Here is a 19806-nt window from a genome sequence, read left to right on the forward strand (position 1 = left end):
GGAAGGGTGCTCTAGGTAGAAAATCTAAGGAATTGGTCCAAGAGCCAGATTTACCTGACAGGAGAAAGGAGCCTAAACTGGAGTGGTGCAGAAGAGAAAAATAAGGGAGAAGGAGCACTAGCTTTGAAGCTGAGGGTCAGAAACTTTGATTTGATCCCAGAAGCAGTGGGGTTTAGGGTGGGTTGGGATGCTTACGAGGGAATGCAAATTATCTGAAGAGCATACAGCAGAACCTTAGGGCAAAAAGCTCTTCCTCCTTTGTCAAAAGCACCATCAGGAGAGGCAATAGGTCTTTCAAACAACCAATGGGCTAGTTAATGGCTACTGGGATGAAAGGCACCCAAAGAACCATTATAAAATCTCCCAGAAGCCCCAAAGCCGTGATGAGCAGACCGATCTGTGACCCTGGGGACCTGGAGGTTGACCAGTAAGCTGTACAAATTCGGGTTAGACAGCTGAAATCATTTCAGGTCAGGCTAGGGGTGGGCCTATATTTTATGGATATTTATTTCCTATTAAATTGTAAAGTTATGTTGGGTTCAGATTGGGTTAGGGTGAGTCATAATTAAACTTAAATCAGGCTGGGTCTGGCCCACGTCAACGCTTTCACTCAGGATTGCTTTGGGGTTAAAATATGTGTGACCCAGCATCATAAGGGAAGGACAGTATTTGTTTTTTGCTTCCTTGGGGAGCCATAAAGATTTTTATTCAGCCCCCTGCTTGATTCTCATTCTCTCTCCCTCTTTCTCTCACCCTCCCCACCCCCATTACTCTAAACACATACACATATCAAGATCGCCATTCTCCCTGATGTCATGGACAACATGGCCTGGTAGAACCTCAGGGAGTAGGGAGGAGGAAGAGATGAAGCCTGATCCTCTACCCACTACTGCTGCTATTTGGCCAGCCCGAGCAACTCTAGTTCCAGGGGAAGAGAACCTGGTGGTCCAGCCTAACCCTTCCTCTAGCCCCCACCTTGGCCCTAGTCCCAACAACTAACCTGCTATTCTTATTTACCACAAGGCCAGACATCCCAGGAAACCTAGGTGAAGCTAGGGGAGGTTTACCAGTTTTTTAATAATGCCTCTGACATAAAGCAGTGGAAAGAACACAGGGCTGGGAATAAGGAGACCTGGCTTCTAGTCCCGATTGGGTTATCTTGGACACCTCACTTCACTTCTCTGTGCCTCAGTTTCCTCATCTTTAAAATGGGGTTAAAATTACTGGCCTCCCTCCCTCCTTAACTAAGCTCCCTAGGGGATGGGGATAGTGTCTGATCTGATTGCATTGTATATCCCATAGTTCATCCTTCACACAATTACTAAGAAAAATCTGGAGCTCTTAGCCAAATCTCTCAGACAGGATGAGTAGAGGAAAGCAAAGGGAGGGAGAGCAAGGAGAAGGAGGGAGGGTTCAGATACGAAGAAAAAAATTCGATAGGGGATAAGAGGGATGATCAGATCCAAGACAACTCAGACTTGTTGTCTGGAGAAAGCCGAATACCTCAAGCTTGAAACCACAGGCTGAATAATAACAATGATAGTAATAATGGTACTTATTAAGCAGTTACTATGTGCCAAGCACTTTTCCAAGCCCTGAGGAAGATAGAAGCTAATCAGGTTGGACATAGTCCCTGTCCCACCTGGGGCTCACACTCATCTTCATTTTACAGATGAGGTAACTGAGGTCCAGAGAAGTTAAGTGATTTGCCCAAGGTCACACAGCAGACACGTGGCAGAGCCGGGATTAGAACCCAGGCCCTTCTGACTCCAAGGCCCGTGTTCAAGCCACTAAGCCATTCTGTCCGGCCCTCTGGGTCATGTCTCCAACAGTGACGCTTACAGGTGCTTGCCTTGAGTAGGCCTCCAAGGAGTCAAAAAGGCAAATCAATCAATTAATAGATTAATCAATGATGTTTATTGAGCATTTACTATATGCAGAGCATTGTGCTAAGCACTTGGGAGAGTACAGAGAAGCAGTGTGGCTCAGTGGAAAGAGCACGGGCTTTGGAGTCAGAGGTCATGGGTTCGAATCCCAGCTCTGCCACATGTCTGCTGGGTGACCTTGGGCAAGTCACTTAACTTCTCTGAGCTTCAGTGACCTCATCTGTAAAATGGGGGATTAAGACTGTGAGCCCCACGTGGGACAACTTGATCACCTTGTATCCCCCCAGCGCTTAGAACAGTGCTTTGCACATAGTAAGCACTTAACAAATGCCATCATTATTATTATTATTATTACAACAGAATTAGCAGAACTGTTCCTTGCCCATATTGAGTTTACATTAATCTCTTAGCTCCCATCCGCTAATATTCCAGGCTTTTTCCCAGCTCTGTTTTCTCAGGTTCTTGCCAAACATACTCCATGATACTATGCCCTCCAGACTCGAGAAACAGTTGGAATCTCTGGATTGTTCTCTGTCCCATGAAGCATTTCTGATCCAAAGAGATACTTAGCTACCGAAACCTTAATGCTGCCACCTGTCAGGAATTGAACACGGGTGACAAAACTGCTGCGTTCTCTGAACCTGGGCTCTGCAATGCCAAATGGCTTCGATTTCTTCTCCAGCCTGGAGAACTTGGCTGATCGGATCGACAGGCGGCCCCTGCTAAATGTCAGCCAGCACCTTGACTCGGAACAAATGCCCTACTGTGAGGGCAAATGGTATAACTGGCACTGAGAGAGAAAGACCCACGTGGGCAAAAATGTACAAGACAACTGAGCCAGTGTGTGTTTCTGAGGATCTGGAGTCAGACCCCGGGCTTTGGAGTCAGAGGTCATGGGTTCGAATTCCCGCTCTGCCCTTATCAGCTGTGTGACCTTGGGCAAGTCACTTAACTTCTCTAGGCCTCAGTTTCCTCATCTGGAAAATGGGGATTAAGACTGTGAGTCCCCCGTGGGACAACCCGATCACCTTGTAACGTCCCCAGCGCTTAGAACAGTGCTTTGCACACAGTAAGCACTTAATAAATGCCATTATTATTATTGTTATTATTATTATTATCCGCACCAAAGGAGGTTTGAACTTTGATTCCAAGGGAAGGGTTTTTGTTGTTGTTGTTAGGCCCTTACTATAGGTCAGACACTTTTCTAAGTGCTGGGATAGGTACAAATTAGACACAGACACAGTTCCTGTACCACATGGAGGTCAGAGTCCAAGTAGGAAGGAGAACAGGTATCACCATTTTACAGTTAGGGAAACTGAGGCACAGAGAAATGAAGTGACTTGCCCAGAGCAAGCAATTGGAAGAGCTGGGATTAGAACCCAGATCCTTCTGACCCCCAGGACTATGCTGTCTCCACTAAACCATGTTGCTTCTCCAGGTTCCTTCCCCATTTCCTACCACAGAACAGTGCCAAGCTTTCATGAGTTTTTATTACTGGATAATGGAGAATGCAAACTGTGTGAGTGGAAATTTCACGGTTTTCACCTTCTGATGATACTCTTTTTCTTCAAATGCCGTCAAGTCATTTCTGGCCCATAGCAACTCCATGGACACACCCTCTTCAGAACATCTCTATCTTCTGTCATTCTGGTATGCATTCCAAAGAGTTTTCTTGGTGAAGGTACCAAAGTGGTTTACCATTGCCTTCTTCCTCTGATGAAGCTATTCCTGATGTAAAGGTGGCACTGTGGCTAGCAGGTTCCTGGTCTTCAAAAATTCCTCTTGATGTCCCTGCCTCTGAGTGACGGATGGATGATCCTGCTTTACAGATGCTGTCAGTCAATCAATCAGGAGAAGCAGAGTTGCCTAGTAGATAGAGCACAGGCCTGGGAATCAGAAGGACATGAGATCTAATCCCATCTCCACCACTTGTCTGCTGTGTGATCTTGGGCATGTCACTTCACTTCCCTGTGCCGCAGTTACCCCTTCTATAAAATGGGGATTAAGACTGTGAGCGCCACGTGTCCAGCCTGGCCTAGAGTAAGCACTTAACAAATACCATTAAAAAGAAATATATAAATGAATGGTATTTACCGAGTGCTTACTGTGTGCAAAGCACTAACTATAGTAAGCACTTGGGAGAGTATAATACAACAGAGTTGGTAGACATTCCCTGCCCACAGTGAGCTTACAGTCTAGTGAGAACTCTGTCCTCTGGGACCATTAACCAAACAGGAGGGTGTGTGTGTGCAGCATGAACTCTTCTGCTTTAGGCTTTTCTTTGGATCCTCTGAGAATGGTTGTCCCACATACTAGCAACACCCCATGTGGTTATGGCTGCTTAGTGACTTAGGATGTCCCCGCCTTCCCCCTCAAATAATTGCTCACCTTTATTTACAGAGAAATGGAGGCATGGAAGCCAACCCCAATTTCCCATGAGTCAGGGGCAGGCTTGGCCTTGGCTTCCAACTTGGTCATCATATCAGGATTCCCTCAACCCTACCCATTTATCCAGTGGAATATGTAGCAGACCCAAGGATGGAGAAGTAGCATGGACTAGTGGAAAGAGCACAAGCCTACGAGTCAGAGGACCCAAGATCTAACCACAGCACAGCCACTTGTCTGCTGTGTGACCTGGGGAAAGTCACTTAACCTCTCCGGTCCTCAGTTTCCTCATCTGCCTAGTGGGGTTTAAATACCTGTTCTGCCTGTTACTTAGACTGTGAGCCCCTCGAGGGACAGGGACTGTCAGAACTAATTTGTATCTACCCCAGGGCTTAGTACAGTGCATGGCACATAGTCAACGCTTAAAACCCCCACATTACTAATATTATTTATTATAACAACATGTGCAGTTGCCAATTTGTACTTCCCAAGCGCTTAGTACAGTACTCTGCACATAGTAAGCGCTCAATAAATACGATTGATTGATTGATTGATTGCAGTGGATGAGACCCAAGTTTCCACCAGGCGGGCCCCTCTCCCTTTTCCCACTGCCAACTGTGGAAGATGGCTGAGCAGTAGGTACCGGGATGAGTTCATTGCAGTGAGGTTCTGCTGTTCTCTCTCCCTCCTCGCCTCACAGGAGGAGCTAAGGGAGATTAGGGGGAGGGTTTGCCAGAGAGAGGTTGGTGGCACAGAGTGGATTACAGTGGGCAGAGTGAGAAGGCAGGAAAGATTCTTCCCATGCAAGCAATGGAGGATGGTGACTTCTGGTCCCCGGCACCCCAGAATCACTCCGGTGATACAGTCTGGGCTCCAGCCTGGGGCAGCAGAGCAGGAACTGAATGCTACTGGCTAAATCCCCATGGGAGGGAGACATCTGGAAGATGAAGGACAGAGGACTGTACAGAGTCAGAGTCCAGAACAGGAGACAGGATGGTGATGGGCAGGGGTCGATAAGGATGACCCCTTTATGCCCCTCCACCCTGAGCAGCAGCATGTAACAAGAAGCACAAAATTTTCCAGGAAGCCCGTAACTGATTCTACTGACTCAGAAAACTATGATGAGGGACAGAGTTAGATATTTTATGGTTAAAAGATCAAAAAAGTGAACAGGACATTACTAAGATTGCACACGAATTTAATATCCGGGATCAAAGAGGAATTGAGCGGGACTATTTGCTTTACCTAGGGTGGTTTCAGGTGTTACCTGATTGCGTGTTTAGATTCTGGCCACCCTGAAGAGTGTCTGTCACTGCCCTGTTCCTGGTGATGCTCGCTAGTCTAGGAAGAGTGGAGTCCACTCCACGTTGCCCTAGAAGTTAGGGGGAGGCAGCTTGGCTTATTGGAAAGAAGACGGGAGGCCCAGGGTCAAGTCCCAACTCTATCATTGGGCCTACTTGTGTCACTCTGGGTAAATCATTTAGCCTGTCTGGGTCTCTGTTTCCTTATCAGTAAAATGGGGCTAAGACAATGAGCTCTATGTGGGTTAAGGGATTGTGTCCAATATGGTAGCGTTATCTATTCCAGCGTGCCATGATGCTTTAAAAAGAAATCTTACTCTCCTGTAAAACAGTGAGCTGCTGTCTCGTGGACCAATCCTAATCTGTGGGTCCTCAGTATATGGTGCTGAGTATATGGGCTCAGATGAGTCCCAAGAGCGCAGAGGTCCCCGTGCCACGTTTGGGAAGGGAAAGGGATGGATGAGGGCAGGGGCATCTGTTTGGATTGCTGAGAGTACAGCTTCCAGCGGCTCATGGAAGCAAACATAAATGGGTTGATAGCACCTGTTCAAAGCAAGACCTGAGTTAATCATGCTTCGGCTCAGACCTCGACTGAACTCGGGTCCTGGGTCCAGGGCCGAAGCTAGGCTGGGCCAGAGATTTCCAGCCCATTATCCTCTCTGCCCTTGTCTCTTCTCACCCTCAGGCCTGAAGTCAGGGACAGGAAAGGATCTGTTCAGGCTTTGCAGCTGTGATTCCCACCGTGGCTCCATCTGATTCCAACTTGGGAACCCAGGTAGGGAGGTTGTAACTCACAGGCAGAGGGATCCTGGACACAGCCTTAATTTTCCTGTTTAAACTGAGGGCAGCACAGAGAAGACCCTCCACACCCCGCAAGGGAGGAAAGAGCTGAGACCACTAAACGTGGCTTTCCTAGGGTACATCTCAGTTGTACTTTAAGGGTTTAGTATAGTACTCTGAACACACTAAATGCTCAATAAATGCCATCGACTTATTAACTGATTTCCTGGGGCAGAGGGACAACTGAACCTTTAGTATCTACTTCCAGCCCTTTCTCTCATCTCAGCAACTGTTCAGCAAACCTAGGACATCAGGGAGGCCAGGAGAAGCACCCATCTGGTCAGACTCCCAATCACCTACGGCCAGAGTGCTGGCTTGAGAGCTGACCTCATGGCTGGATCTTATTTGAGGCTAAAGGTCATGCTTCCTCTTGTGAGGCTTAGGGCCAGCCACGAGGGCATCCACTACTGTGGTAGCGTTGCCAAAGAGGGACACATTTGGGTTTCTGTTGCAGTGGTCTGTGGAAAAGCCCCATTCTGATCAGAGGATGTTTCTTCCTCTTCCGTGACTTGGGGTACCAGATTGTATAATAAGATCTCCCCCTTCTTTACCCATCCCACTTCTAGAATGGACACCCCCACCCCAATACCCTTCCTTTTCTCTTTTTACACCCCCCCCCCCATACCCTTCCTTTTCTCTTTGCCAGTGACACTTTGGAGAATTTTCTAGACATATGCACCTGCACCATTCCTTCCTCTTTAAGAACCAGCTTGGGCTTTGTAACATGACCTACCTGATCAATTCCACCCTGAGAAGATTGACACTGAGCCCACTTTTTCCTCTCCTCCTCCCCATCCCCCAGGGCCCTACCTCCTCCCCCCAGCACCTGTACATATTTTTGTACAGATTTATTACTCTATTTTACTTGTACATATTTACTATTCTATTTATTTTGTTAATTATGTGCATCTAGCTTTACTTCTATTTATTCTGATGACTTGACACCTGTCCACGTTTTGTTTTGTTGTGTCTCCCCCTTCTAGACTGTGAGCCCGCTAGACTGAGCCCCTTCCTTCCTCTCCCCCTTGTCCCCCTCTCCATCCCCCCCATCTTACCTCCTTCCCTTCCCCACAGCGCCTGTATATTTGTATATATGTTTATACATATTTATTACTCTATTTATTTATTTTACTTTTACATATCTCTTCCACTTATTTTATTTTGTTAGTATGTTTGGTTTTGTTCTCTGTCTCCCCCTTTTAGACTGTGAGCCCACTGTTGGGTAGGGACTGTCTCTATATGTTGCCAACTTGTACTTCCCAAGCGCTTAGTACAGTGCTCTGCACACAGTAAGTGCTCAATAAATACGATTGATTGATTGATTGATTGTGGGGTAGGGACCTTCTCTATGTTGCCAACTTGTACTTCCCAAGTGCTTAGTACAGTGCTCTGCACACAGTAAGCGCTCAATAAATATGAATGAATGAATGAATGAATGAATGAATGAAAGCTCTCCTGTAGAGCAAGAAGAAACCCGAGAGACAGTGTTGCTGGAGCTTTTGTGAGCACAAGCTGGTGGAAGCAGCTAAGCAGAATACAGTTTAGCTCAGTGGTTAGTCCTCTGCACTCTTCATCTCCCATTGTGGGGTTGGAGGTTTCTAGAAAATCCAGCTGTGAAATGGATAGATCTCTCTCGTTCTGTTCTCCCAACTCCCAAACAATGGTATACCACCACACTGGGTGGAACTATAGTCTCCAGGTGACATGGGTCAATGAAAATGATTGCCCAAAGAACATATTAGCTTTTTTGAAAGTCTGTAGTAAAGTGAAAGTGATCCCAGAAGAGGGATGGATGAGAGGTAGGTGGAAATTATTTACCAAAAAAAAAAAAAGAGCTGGAAATGACTTTGTTCTCTACTTCCAAGGCTCTAAGCTTCACCGTGTAATCGATAAAACACTTCAACAGGGTGAATTATACATGTGGAGAGGAAAAAAAACAAGCCCAACCAGGAAAATGGGTCAGGTCTCCAGCTTGACATGTACTGGTTTAAATAGCCTTTTGTAAGACAATGAGCAAATTGGGGATTTGGCACATGGAAGAAAAGTTTGAATTTAGCTGGTAGAGCTATAGGGAGAAGATTCTTCCTGTACATCTATCTTCCCAAGGAGAGAGTTTCAAAATCTCCAGCACTCTACTTTAGAGCTTTATCTACAGGTGACTTTGATCCCTCCACTACTTGATCAATGCATTACAGTATTACATGTGGCACCTGCTAGCTGAGGGGAAAACCAAGCAAAATTCTGCAGCCAAGAGGCTCCATTTCTGCCATCGGGATGGCTTGGGCTCACTACCATTATGGGAGGAGACAGAAATGTACACATCAAAGGGACAAAGACAACAACATGGCTCAAGGAGGATTGTAATTCTTTTTTTTTTCCAGGAAAAAAAAATCACAAAAAGTTGGAAGAACTACACACCACCATCTTTATAAAACAACATCTTCTCATTGATCAAAATCCATCTCATCAACCAAGACCTACTTGACGCAGGCCACAGATTCATGATTTACTTCCAAAATTCTATTCTAAAGACTAGGGGGTGCGTTTTACAGAGATTAAAAAATACGCTGCACCTTTGCCGTAGTTCAAGTTACACCAAGCAGGGTCCACTCAATTATCACATTAACTAAAGATCACCAGGCAACCAGACATTTAAAAAGGACTAATGTACAGAGTATGTAATACCCACAAAAGATGCCCTTAAGCAACCTAAGAGCAAATCCAACAGGAGTTTGTTTCCCCTTATCATAGCATTTCCAGGTCCAGCCTAACCTGAAGAAAGCTTGATACATTGCACTACTTCAACTCTATGCATAGAAAAGCAGATTTGTTCCCGAAGTGGAAAAAAAAAAGTGGTGGGGAGAAGGGATGAGACCAGAGAATTTCTATTATTCAGGTAGTTTACAAAGGCCGACATACAAATATGGCCCTATTTAATCCGACTGGTTGCACAGGCATAAGCCAAGTTGGGTAAAGTGAGACGGTGCCTTTCATTTATCATCGATGAAGAAAGATCAGCCTGCTGGTGACCGGAATGCCCAGCACTGCAATGAACGCGTCCCTGCTGGAAACGTGGGTACTGAAAAAAGGAGGAGGAGGAGGAAGAGAGAGGGAGCAGGAACATTGCTGCATTTTAACTTGAAAGGGCCTTTCTCCACCAAAGCAGAATGCTTACCTACCCTCTCCTAGCCTGCCCAAAAGCAAGACGTGACAGCTGGAAATGGTATTCCTGAGAAGATACAATAAAATTGGCTTGCAAATTTCCAAACATAAGTGATTACAGATGCAACAGAAGTTAGTTCATTAGAGGAAAAAAAAAAGGTAAAAACAAACATCTTTTAAATAAAACAACGTTTCAAGTATTATTCCAGATGAAGTTTCAAATCCTACTGCGGGAAAAATTGCCAAGGAGAGCGGGTCAGGAAAGAACACGCCAGATCGACTGCTCTCAGCACGGTGGGACCTGTGAACCCATCCACTTACAGGCTGGCATTTTTCTGGGTTTCTTTCTACCAGTCAAGGGAAACACTGGATGACCGCCTCCGACAAATGGACGGTGATAAGAGGCAGACCGGGAGTCTGGGATTCAACTGTCAAACCCGCCGTGCGTCTTTACCCAAAAGAATGAATCTGCCTCCTCAAATAAGGCTCGGTGTAAGTGACACGATGGATCAAGAGGTAACGTGTTTGGATACCATCCATTGGGTCCGGCCAGATGTCAGGTACACAAACGACTGTGTGTTGGGCTAAGGCAGATGTAGCATCCCGGTTGCCAACGGAATGGGAAACATTTTTGAGCTGCGATGCCTTCAATCTGGGATGTTCATGTCTAGTCATCCGTGCAGTGCGAGGGGAAAAAAGCACTGCTCCGATGCCGAGAGCCTCCACGCTTCCGAGACTTCTACCACCTTCCGCTCTGCGGGTCCGTATTGCTCGTTAGTTTGAATCGTATTTGTTCTTCATGATAAAGCTGCTGTTCACTGCAAAAGTTACCACCTTTCTAATACGGTGATCTGACACAGAAATGTGCACATGCTAGGGGCCAGAGGCATGAGGAAGACTACCTTCACTAACATACAATGCTACTAAAGAAGCACCACCCCCTTTCCAAAAGAATTGCACCATCTTATTACCATCTGCTCTCTGTCAATGATATTGTTTTGGTCTTGTGATATGAAGTTTCTATACAGTTTATACAAAATTAAAAGAAAAAAAGAAAATCGAAATTTATGCTTTCATACACATGATCCTACTCTGACTTTCAATTGGCTTGAAAATTATTTGTGCTACTATCTGAAATATTTCATTCTAATGGCAAGTGAGAGAGGCCCCCCAAAACTACTCAACTAAAAGACAACACATATAAAACTGTGGTTTTCCTACTGCAAAGCCCTCTGCATGCCCTACAAGCTGTAAACGTTGGCTCCTCTTTTGATGACAAGGAAACAAAGTATATTTTGACGAACAAAGTCTTTTTGTTTTGTTTTGCCCTAGGAAATTTTTCTTAAAAACAGACTCCTGATCTAACTACAATTTTGGTAAAGGTAGAAAAAGGAAAACAGACGGCGAGCAGCCGCAGGACTGAGGCCTGGACATACAGGGACGGTTCTGTCCTTTGATAGGAATGGCTCTTAAACACACCCGCCTGAAAGTGTAGCACTACTGCTTCGGAGCAGGATTTGTCCTTGATCATCCTACCAGTTCACTCAGGCCAAGCACATTCCCATTCATCAGCGTGTCTGCCGCCCCTCTGACTGCTGACGGAGGAGAGGCGGACAGCTCGGTGACGGCGATGGGGTGCGATGCTTTCAGGAGACGTCTTGAAGAAAAAAAAAAAGTCTTACTCAAAAGTGTAAAGCTCTACCAAGAAAAAGGTCCCATCAGAGTATCTGATGTGAAGATATCCAACTCCCTGTGCTAAGGGAACTGTGAAAATGCCCTGAAAACACCTGTGTTCAGTATTTGAGGCCTTCTTTATTATCGTCCTTTACCGACACCAAATAGCCAAGACCGTTGCAGTGCTTCGAAATCTAGTTCTTGAAGCGTGTTTGTTCACAGATGTGATTGAATTTCCTGCAAAGAGAAAGACGTCCAGATTACACAAGAGAGGGACCCCACATTCAAACAGACTGAATTTCAAAAGTCTGTAAGATCACCACCACAGCTGACCCACAGGGATTCACAGAGCACTACCGAGTTGGGTGGACCCCAGCCCGGAGTCACCCTCTGCCCGACCCAGCCGTGGCAGGAGGACACACCAACTGGGTTCAATTGCCCATCTTCATTCCATCGCCGTGCCTGGGATGCCCGCTGACATCAGGAGCAGCGTGTCACTGGAACCACTGGCTCCTCCCCTCAACTCTGACCGCCGAGGTGCTTAGGATGGCAGTGGTGCCAGCCCAAAAGTGCTCAAGAAGCACCAGTTGCCAGAACTTTCTTCAGATGAGGAAACCAGAGGCCCAGAGAGGATGGTTGCTTTGTCCAAATGCAAAAATCTCATTGGACCTAGCCAAACCTTCTCCATTTTTGGAGAAGCAGCATGGCCTGGTGGATACAGCTCAGTCCTGGGAGTCCTGGGCTTTAATCCCGGCTCCTCCGCTTGTCTGCTGTGTGACCTCGGGCAAGTCATTTCACTTCTCTGCCTCAGTTACCTCGTCTGTAAAATGGGGATTGAAACTGTGAGGACAGTGATTGTGTCCACCCTGATTTGCTTGTATCCACCCCAGCGCTTAGAACAGTGCCTGGCTCGTAGTAAGCGCTTAGCAAATACCATAATATCAATAATTATTATTATTATACAACCTGGCTTCTCTTCTCCTCGTGCCCCAAAGAATAGCCTGGCTGCCGGAGGAGTTTCCCAGGTGGTCACAGCAGGGGAAGGGGGAGCCATCCAGGCTTCTCCACGGCCACTTACTATCATTTCTCAGGTTCAATTCTATGGTCAGTAAGCCAGAGAGGGCAAACCAAATGACAGGGATGTAGACTTCTTCCTGTCAAAACAAACTGAGAAGCAGCATGGCCCAATGGATAGAGCACAGGCCTGGGAGTCAGAAGGACCTGGGTTCTAATTCTGGCTCTTACACTTGTCTGCTGTGTGACCTTGGGCAAGTCACTTCACGTCTCAGGACCTCAGTTACCTCATCTCTAAAATGAGGATGAAGACTGTGAGCCCCACACGGGACGGGGACTGTACCAATCTGATTAGCTTGTATCTACCCCAGCGCTCAGTACAGTGCCTAGCACATAGAAAACATTTAACAAATACCATAAAAAACCTGCATCTAATGATACGAATTTCTCAGTTCTTCCTCCCCAAAATGCAGACTTTACACTGGCCAGTGAAACATCACAAAGTTCACTAAATGAATAAAATCAGCAGGTTTGGGTTTCCAAGATCTCCAGACCGGGGGGAGTTCTCCAAGTGATCTGATGCTATGCATCGGACCATATGGCAGTCTTATGATATCCTGCAGAGTGACTTCTGTCTAAACTCAAAGCTGAAGCATTTCCTGTGCACTGAGTTGGTCTGGATGGTCATGTGCTTTGGAATGAGCAAATCTACTTCTGGGAAGAAACTCCTTCCCAGCTGCACAAAAGTTGTAATAATTTTGGCAGCTCTGATACAGCCAATGGGCTTTTGACAATAGAACTGATAGCTGCGTGAATGCTGAGTCGAGGAAACTCAGCACACTGCCTGGTGACTTGGGATTTATACCAGAGCCCTAGAAGTGAGTGTTAGCTTGTTTTTTTTAACCCATTCCCAGAGTGCCGCAAAGTGAGCGCTTAGTACAGTGCCCTGTACACAGTAAGCGCTCAATAAATACGATTGAATGAATGAATGAATGAGAATGCTTCTTACTAGGACCCCAAAACCATCTTCACCCAATATCTACTGCTGAATCAACAATACTCCCCTTGACCCTACATGCATCTTGGGATATTTCAGTCAAGCCCTTCTGGAAGTTTTACTGCTTGGTTTTCTCTGGCACAGTCCCCTTGGGAAATGAACGTGCAGATGCCTTAGATCTGGATACTGAGAGACATTTAAAGGACATTTTTCACCCCTTCAAGGTACCCAAGGAAATGTGGCACATACATTTTTAAGGAAAGCAAGAGAACTCTGATGTCAAGAGACATTTGGAAACCATTGGCTGTGGACACCAGAGCTAACCGACAGTTCAACGTAACAAATGGAGGCCGGTTTGAAAAGACACACAAGAAGTTTTTCAGGAGGTTATATTCTTACCCCAGAGTTAGTTCCCCAAAGCAAGCCAGGGTAGAGCAACAAGGCATTTCTATTTAAGCTGCCTACACAACCAGTAAATGCTTGTTTCTCACATTGGAAAATTTGATCATAAGGCCACCTCCACTTTGGAAACTTTGGTTGTACAGCAACTATTTTAGCCACTTTGGGAGACGGGTGGGAGATTGGACCAAGACCCAAGTACCGGGAAGTTGCATGTCCCTTCTTTGCTTCTGCTTGTGGAAATATGCTAATCCATTTCAGCTATTTACTAGGGATACCCCACAGTTGGCATCGCTCCCCAGAATACTGGGGGAACATATCTACCAGCTCTGTTATACTGTACTCTCCCAAGGGCTTAGCACAGTGCTCTGCACAAAGTGCTCAATACATACCACTGGTTCACTGATTGCCTGATTGATTGTGCACCAGCAGGAACCTGGGGGCAGAGTTGCTTCTCCTCGCCCTTATAGGTCAGCAGCCCTATTTTAGAAGTCACTGCTTCTCCCCCTTCTCAACAGAAGCAAGTTGATCTAGGTGAAAGAGCCCGGATCTGGGAGACAAAGGACCTGGACTCTAGCTCACAGTCTTCATCCCCATTTCACAGTTGAGGTAACTGAGACACAGAGAAGTTAAGTGACTTGCCCAAAGTCACACAGCTGACAATTGGCAGGCCCAGGATTTGAGCCCATGACCTCTGACAGCGTGGCTCAGTGGAAAGAGCACGGGCTTTGGAGTCGGAGGTCATGGGTTCAAATACTGGCTCTGCCAATTGTCAGCTGTGTGACTTTGGGCAAGTCACTTAACTTCTCTGTGCCTCAGTTACCTCATCTGTAAAATGGGGATTAAGACTGTTAGCCCCCTGTGGGACAACCTGATCACCTTGTAACCTCCCTAGCACTTAGAACAATGCTTTGCTCATAGTAAGCACTTAATAAATGCCATCATCATTATTATTATTAATCCCAGCTCTGCCATGAGACCTTGGCCGTGTCACTTCATTTCTCTGTACCTCAGTTCTTTCTTTGGCAAAATGGAGACTCAATATCTGTTCGCCCTCCTAGACTGTGAGCCCCATGTGGGACCTGATTATCTTTTATCTATCCCGGCGCTTAGTTCGGTGCCAGGACACCAATAAGTGCTTAATAAATACTACTGTTATTATTATTATTATTATTATCATTCTCCTTCCTTCCCCCCCTCCTTTCCCCCTGCCCCAATGAAATTCAAAACAGGAATCCTGCCACTCACATAGCATGGTGTGCTTTCACCTGAGTCCGGCAGTTTCGTCCCCAATAGCAGTCAGGCCGGGATGTCACAGTCACTATGAAAAAATACATATACTGAAACCATTGCAGGGGTTGAAGAGATAAAATACATCTGAAGGGCATTCGTTCTAAGAACTCTTGCTGGTTGGCTTCCAAAAGCACTTTTCAGAAAGACGACAGAAAAATCTTTGATCAAAAGCCCCCATTGCCAGAAACAAAATTATTTCGGTTTCCTGTAATGGGCCTTCTATAGCTCTAATTGAAAAGCACACCCTTCTGATTAACGGCAGCACGGAGACTCAGCTTCCTAAGCAAACTCAGGAAGGAGTTGCCTATTGTTCAAAGGAGCAGAGATCATTCCAAAACAACACTGGCGTCAAGAGTCAGAGGGTATGTGTTAAAACTAGCTCACCTCAGATTTTGGCAGAATCCACAAAGAGTCTTCTTTCAAAGACTAAGTGCTTTGGGAAACTGACAGCCTTGGGTTCCGAATCAATTGTTATTATATCTTTGAAATTCTCCTCACCTGGTAATTCAGAGGCAGGGATGTTCTGCCTGTACTGATAAGTAAGTTCGCGAAAGCTGCGGAGACCACAACAGTAACATAGCACGGTGTTCCCAGTAATTCTGTAATCTGAAGAGGAAACAATTTAGCACACTCCTCACACGGTCCGATGTTGCACAAAATGCCACTGCGATTCTGTTTATAGACTTTGATAAAAAATGACATCTATGGCTTCTAGTCACTTTTGATATCACTGAAGATTGAAGTGCCAATCAACTGCTGAAATTTCAGGGTTAATCGGCATTGCCACCTGCCCAAGTGGCTTTGGGACACCCTAAAACTGTCTCAGAGATTTGGATGTATCTTGAGCGGGCCTTAGGGGACCCCACTTCTTGCCACCTAAAGGGCTGGAGGAGCTGTTTCAGTATGGACGACTCAGAGACCATCCTACAAACGGAAAGCACATGTTCTGCTCCCCAGACAATCTCTTGAAGGCTTCACTCTGCTCACATGTCGCTCTGCACACAGTAAGCACTCAATAAATATGACTGAATGAATGAATAAATGTCCCCATTCGTCAAAAACCTCCAGTGGCTGCCCACTCCTCTGCTCTCCTGATCATTGGCTTTAAGGCACTCAATCAGCTCCACCTTATTTCTCTCCTACCGAGACCCAACTCACAAGCTTCATTCTTTTCCAGCCGAACTGTTTGTTCACTGTGCCTCATTCTTGTCTTTCCTGCCATCACCCTCTTGCTTTCCTGGAACTCCCTTCTCCCATATACCCAACAGACCACATCTCTCTGCATCTTTTAAGTCTTTCAGAAATCCCATCTCCTCCAGGAGGCCTACCTTACACCTCGTGATTTCCTACTATAACCCTGTCCACACACTTTGTTCCTCTAATCCTAACATTTGCTCCTGTCTATGTCGTGGCAGACCCCTTGCCCACATCCTCCCTCTGGCCTAGAACTCGCTCCCCTTTCACATACAACAGACAACACACTCCCCACCTTCGAAGCCTTACTCAAATCACATTTTCTCCAAGAGACCTTCCCCAGTTAAACCATCTTTTCCCCTACTCCCTCTACCTTCTGCATCACCTTTGCACTTAGATCTTATGAGAAGCAGCATGGCTCAGTGGAAAGAGCACGGGCTTTGGAGTCAGGGGTCATGGGTTCAAATCCCGGCTACACCAACTTGTTAGCTCTGTGACTTTGGGCAAGTCACTTAAATTCTCTGTGCCTCAGTTACCTCATCTGTAAAATGGGGATTAAAACTGTGAACTCCCAGTGGGACAACCTGATCACCTTGCAACCTCCCCAGTGCTTAGAACAGTGCTTTGCACATAGTAAGCGCTTAACAAATACCATCATTATTATTATTATCTAAATGTTTTAGTCACCTCACCCTCGGCCCCACAGACCTATATACACATCCGTAATTTCTTTATTTAAATTTCTGTTTCCCCGCTAGACTGTAAGCTCACTGTGGGAAGGAAATGTTTCTACCAACTCTGTTACACTGTGTTCTCCCACATACTTAGCACAGTACTCTGCATACAGTAAGCACTCAGTAAGTATGATTGATTGCTTAAGTCCCCAACAGCCAGTGCTCATGGGGACAGATCAATCGTACATATCTATTCTATTTTATTTTGTTAATATGTTTTGTTTTGTTCTCTGTCTCCCCCTTCTAGACTGTGAACCCACTGTTGGGTAGGGACCCTCTCTATATGTTGCCAACTTGTACTTCCCAAGCGCTTAGTACAGTGCTCTACACACAGTAAGCGCTCAATAAATACGACTGATTGATTGATTGATTGATTTACTGGAAGAGAACAATGTAAGAGAGTTGGTAGACATGTTCAAATATGTGGTGCTACTCCACCCTCCCTATCTACATTGAGTGTGCCCATAGAGACCCCAATGTCATAAAAAGGGAACTTCAAGGAAAATGTGCTCTACGTCCTTATGAGGGGTAAAAAAGAAAATCACAGACCTACCTGATAGCATAAATACTCCCCTTTGAAGAGCTAGGAGACTTTCATTTAACATGTTCTTCCATGTTAAACCCCTGGATGCCAGGTAATTCTAAGAGACAGAAATTAGCATAGAACATAATGTCACGGAGTCAGAAATTAGGCTAAGACGTTCCAAAAGCCTATTTAAAAATGCATTTAATCCTAAATTTGCAGATAATGAGATGGCTAAAAAAAAACAACCAAAAAAAGGAACTTTAATTTCCCTTTTGAAACAAGGCCAGGCTGTTGCCACTAAGTGTTCTCTGAGCTTCCACAGACACATTTGATTCAGTTGGAGATGGAAAATAATTAAGTGGCCAAATAAACCCCTTATTACCCATTGAATCACTTTCCAAAGTACCGTACATTTCCTTTGGAAAAAAAGACTCAGAGACTACTTCCGAGTTTTTTGCCTTTTGAAGTTCTCAACAGTATAAACTTGCTCCAAGGAGAATATTATAGACCCCATATGTGCCAATACTAAATATTAAATAATAATAATAATCTTTGCACATAGAGACTCACTGAAATAGTAAAATCAATAAAACAGTACGGTTTAAAACAATACAAAGACTTCTGACTAATTGATATCCAGGCTTTCAATCCCAGACCTATTCGGAGCAGGCTCTTGGGCAGGTGCGGCAGCCAGTGGGACTTGAACTGAATGGCCTCCTTGGACCACTGAAACCACTCCAGACCTGTATTGCCGGAATGCTGGGCTCAGTGGTCCAGCAGTGGCTTTCTGACAGGCTTGGCAACTGGAATTCACTACTTGGCAGTGATTTAACCATACCCCGGAGGAGAAATGTCAGATGATTTTTCTCTGCTCATCATTATGAAACACCAGGCTTTGTTGTTTTTTTTTTCCTCCAACATCATTTGGTATTGTAAAGCTAAGTTTCAAAAAGCAAAATACCTTTAGAATATCTGACTCATGGTTGTTGTTGTTTAGGACACCATCTAAACATTTCTCACCAAGATTTATCTCTGTTGAGAAGAAGAGTGGAAAGTTAATTTCTTTAACTTGAAATCATCTTTACAAATGTGCTATTCTCAACCACGTCACAAATAACCACAGACAAGAAACACAACAGCCCAACAAAGGACAGCCTTTGTGGCTGGAACCGGGGGTCCTGTTTTGGCCATTTCAGGCTCACAATCACATTGAGCCTTACCCTCAGTGGAGTCTTACAGAGAATGGAGGGTACCTATGATAAATCTGTAATATTAAACACCAAACACCTGGTTCTTACGGACACCCGCAATAAAGGTAATTTCGGCCAATCAAAAGACTATGATGGCAAAACGTGAAAAATCAGAAATGTCGAAAATTCTATAAAAATGTGCAATTCCTCAATGACTGTGGATTTTATCAGGGATAAAGAATAAATTATTAAAACAAAATGAAGCAGGCGACCAGGGAAGACCCTTAACGGGGGGACATGTGGGGAAGAAAAAGAAACAGTTCCCCGGACCCTCCTGTCCACGACTGTGGTATTTTAAGATCGGAAGACTATGGCTCATTGATATTCAGTTACTAGAGTGATGTGTTCTCCTTGTTTACTCCTCTTGCATATAACCCGGGAATATGCTTGATTTCACAGTGACAGACGTGTTCCAGCCCCTTTAATGACAAACCTGTTCACTTTCCCAAATGGGGCTCCAAAGGTCTCTGACTAGGCAACAAACAAATTCCCCCTGCCCCGAATCATCTGTCACGCCCACGCACCACGTGGGCCTGCCCTCCATTTCAGAGACCACATGCCAAGGAAGATGGGGACAGAAGAGCCCTACCGCAAAAGGGCGCCAGGCAGCCGAAACAGCCCATTCGAGTACAGCCCCAGTAGAGGTGGCAGAAGAGCTGTAAGCAAACGGTGCCTGCGAAAACAAAAGAGAAACCCCGTCGGTTTGGTGGGGGGGGGCTCCGTGATGACACCCGCATTCTGCTTCCCCCACTAGCCCACCCAGCACTGGGGACCAGGAACTCAGAGCTTCTCGAGAGGTTAACGCAAATTGCATCGCTGCGATGCATTTAATGAAAAAATGGAGCCCGGGTGGAATCTGGCAGTAGGATCTGTCTCTGTTAATGCACCATGAGATGTTACTATGACAACAAAGATCTAAGCCTCTCCAGCTATCATCTATGAAATGCTAATATATTTGAAAGCAATTTGCATTAAACTGTACTCAAGGGTAAAACTGGGAGGGGGAGAGGAGAGAATTGGCCCCTGACCAAAGCTTCCTACCTTCCGACAGCAGCATTGTGTCACAGGGAGGTTTTTGAGTTTGGGGAGCTTAAGCACTGGCTTTGCCAGAACAGTCTCCGGCCCCTATTTCCCAGTGGCCGGGCCAGATG

At 45.6% G+C, this 19806-nt stretch overlaps 1 protein-coding gene across 5 annotated transcripts in view; it reads right to left on the minus strand.

Moving 5' to 3' along the window:
* Positions 1-8756: 8756 nt before the first annotated feature.
* Positions 8757-19806, minus strand: part of CHFR (checkpoint with forkhead and ring finger domains) — a 46382-nt gene continuing 35332 nt past the window's right edge. For all 5 annotated transcript variants that reach the window (XM_038762460.1, XM_038762458.1, XM_038762459.1 and 2 more), the window contains 6 exons: positions 19245-19328; positions 18367-18437; positions 17433-17520; positions 15450-15557; positions 14907-14979; positions 8757-11485 (listed from right to left, as the gene is read on the minus strand). In XM_038762460.1, the coding sequence (XP_038618388.1) occupies positions 11443-11485; positions 14907-14979; positions 15450-15557; positions 17433-17520; positions 18367-18437; positions 19245-19328 (467 nt within the window). In that variant the 3' untranslated portion in view covers positions 8757-11442. The remainder of the gene's footprint in view (positions 11486-14906; positions 14980-15449; positions 15558-17432; positions 17521-18366; positions 18438-19244; positions 19329-19806) is intronic.

The sequence above is a fragment of the Tachyglossus aculeatus genome, chromosome 21 (assembly GCF_015852505.1).
Source record: "Tachyglossus aculeatus isolate mTacAcu1 chromosome 21, mTacAcu1.pri, whole genome shotgun sequence".
Classification (NCBI taxonomy): domain Eukaryota; kingdom Metazoa; phylum Chordata; class Mammalia; order Monotremata; family Tachyglossidae; genus Tachyglossus; species Tachyglossus aculeatus.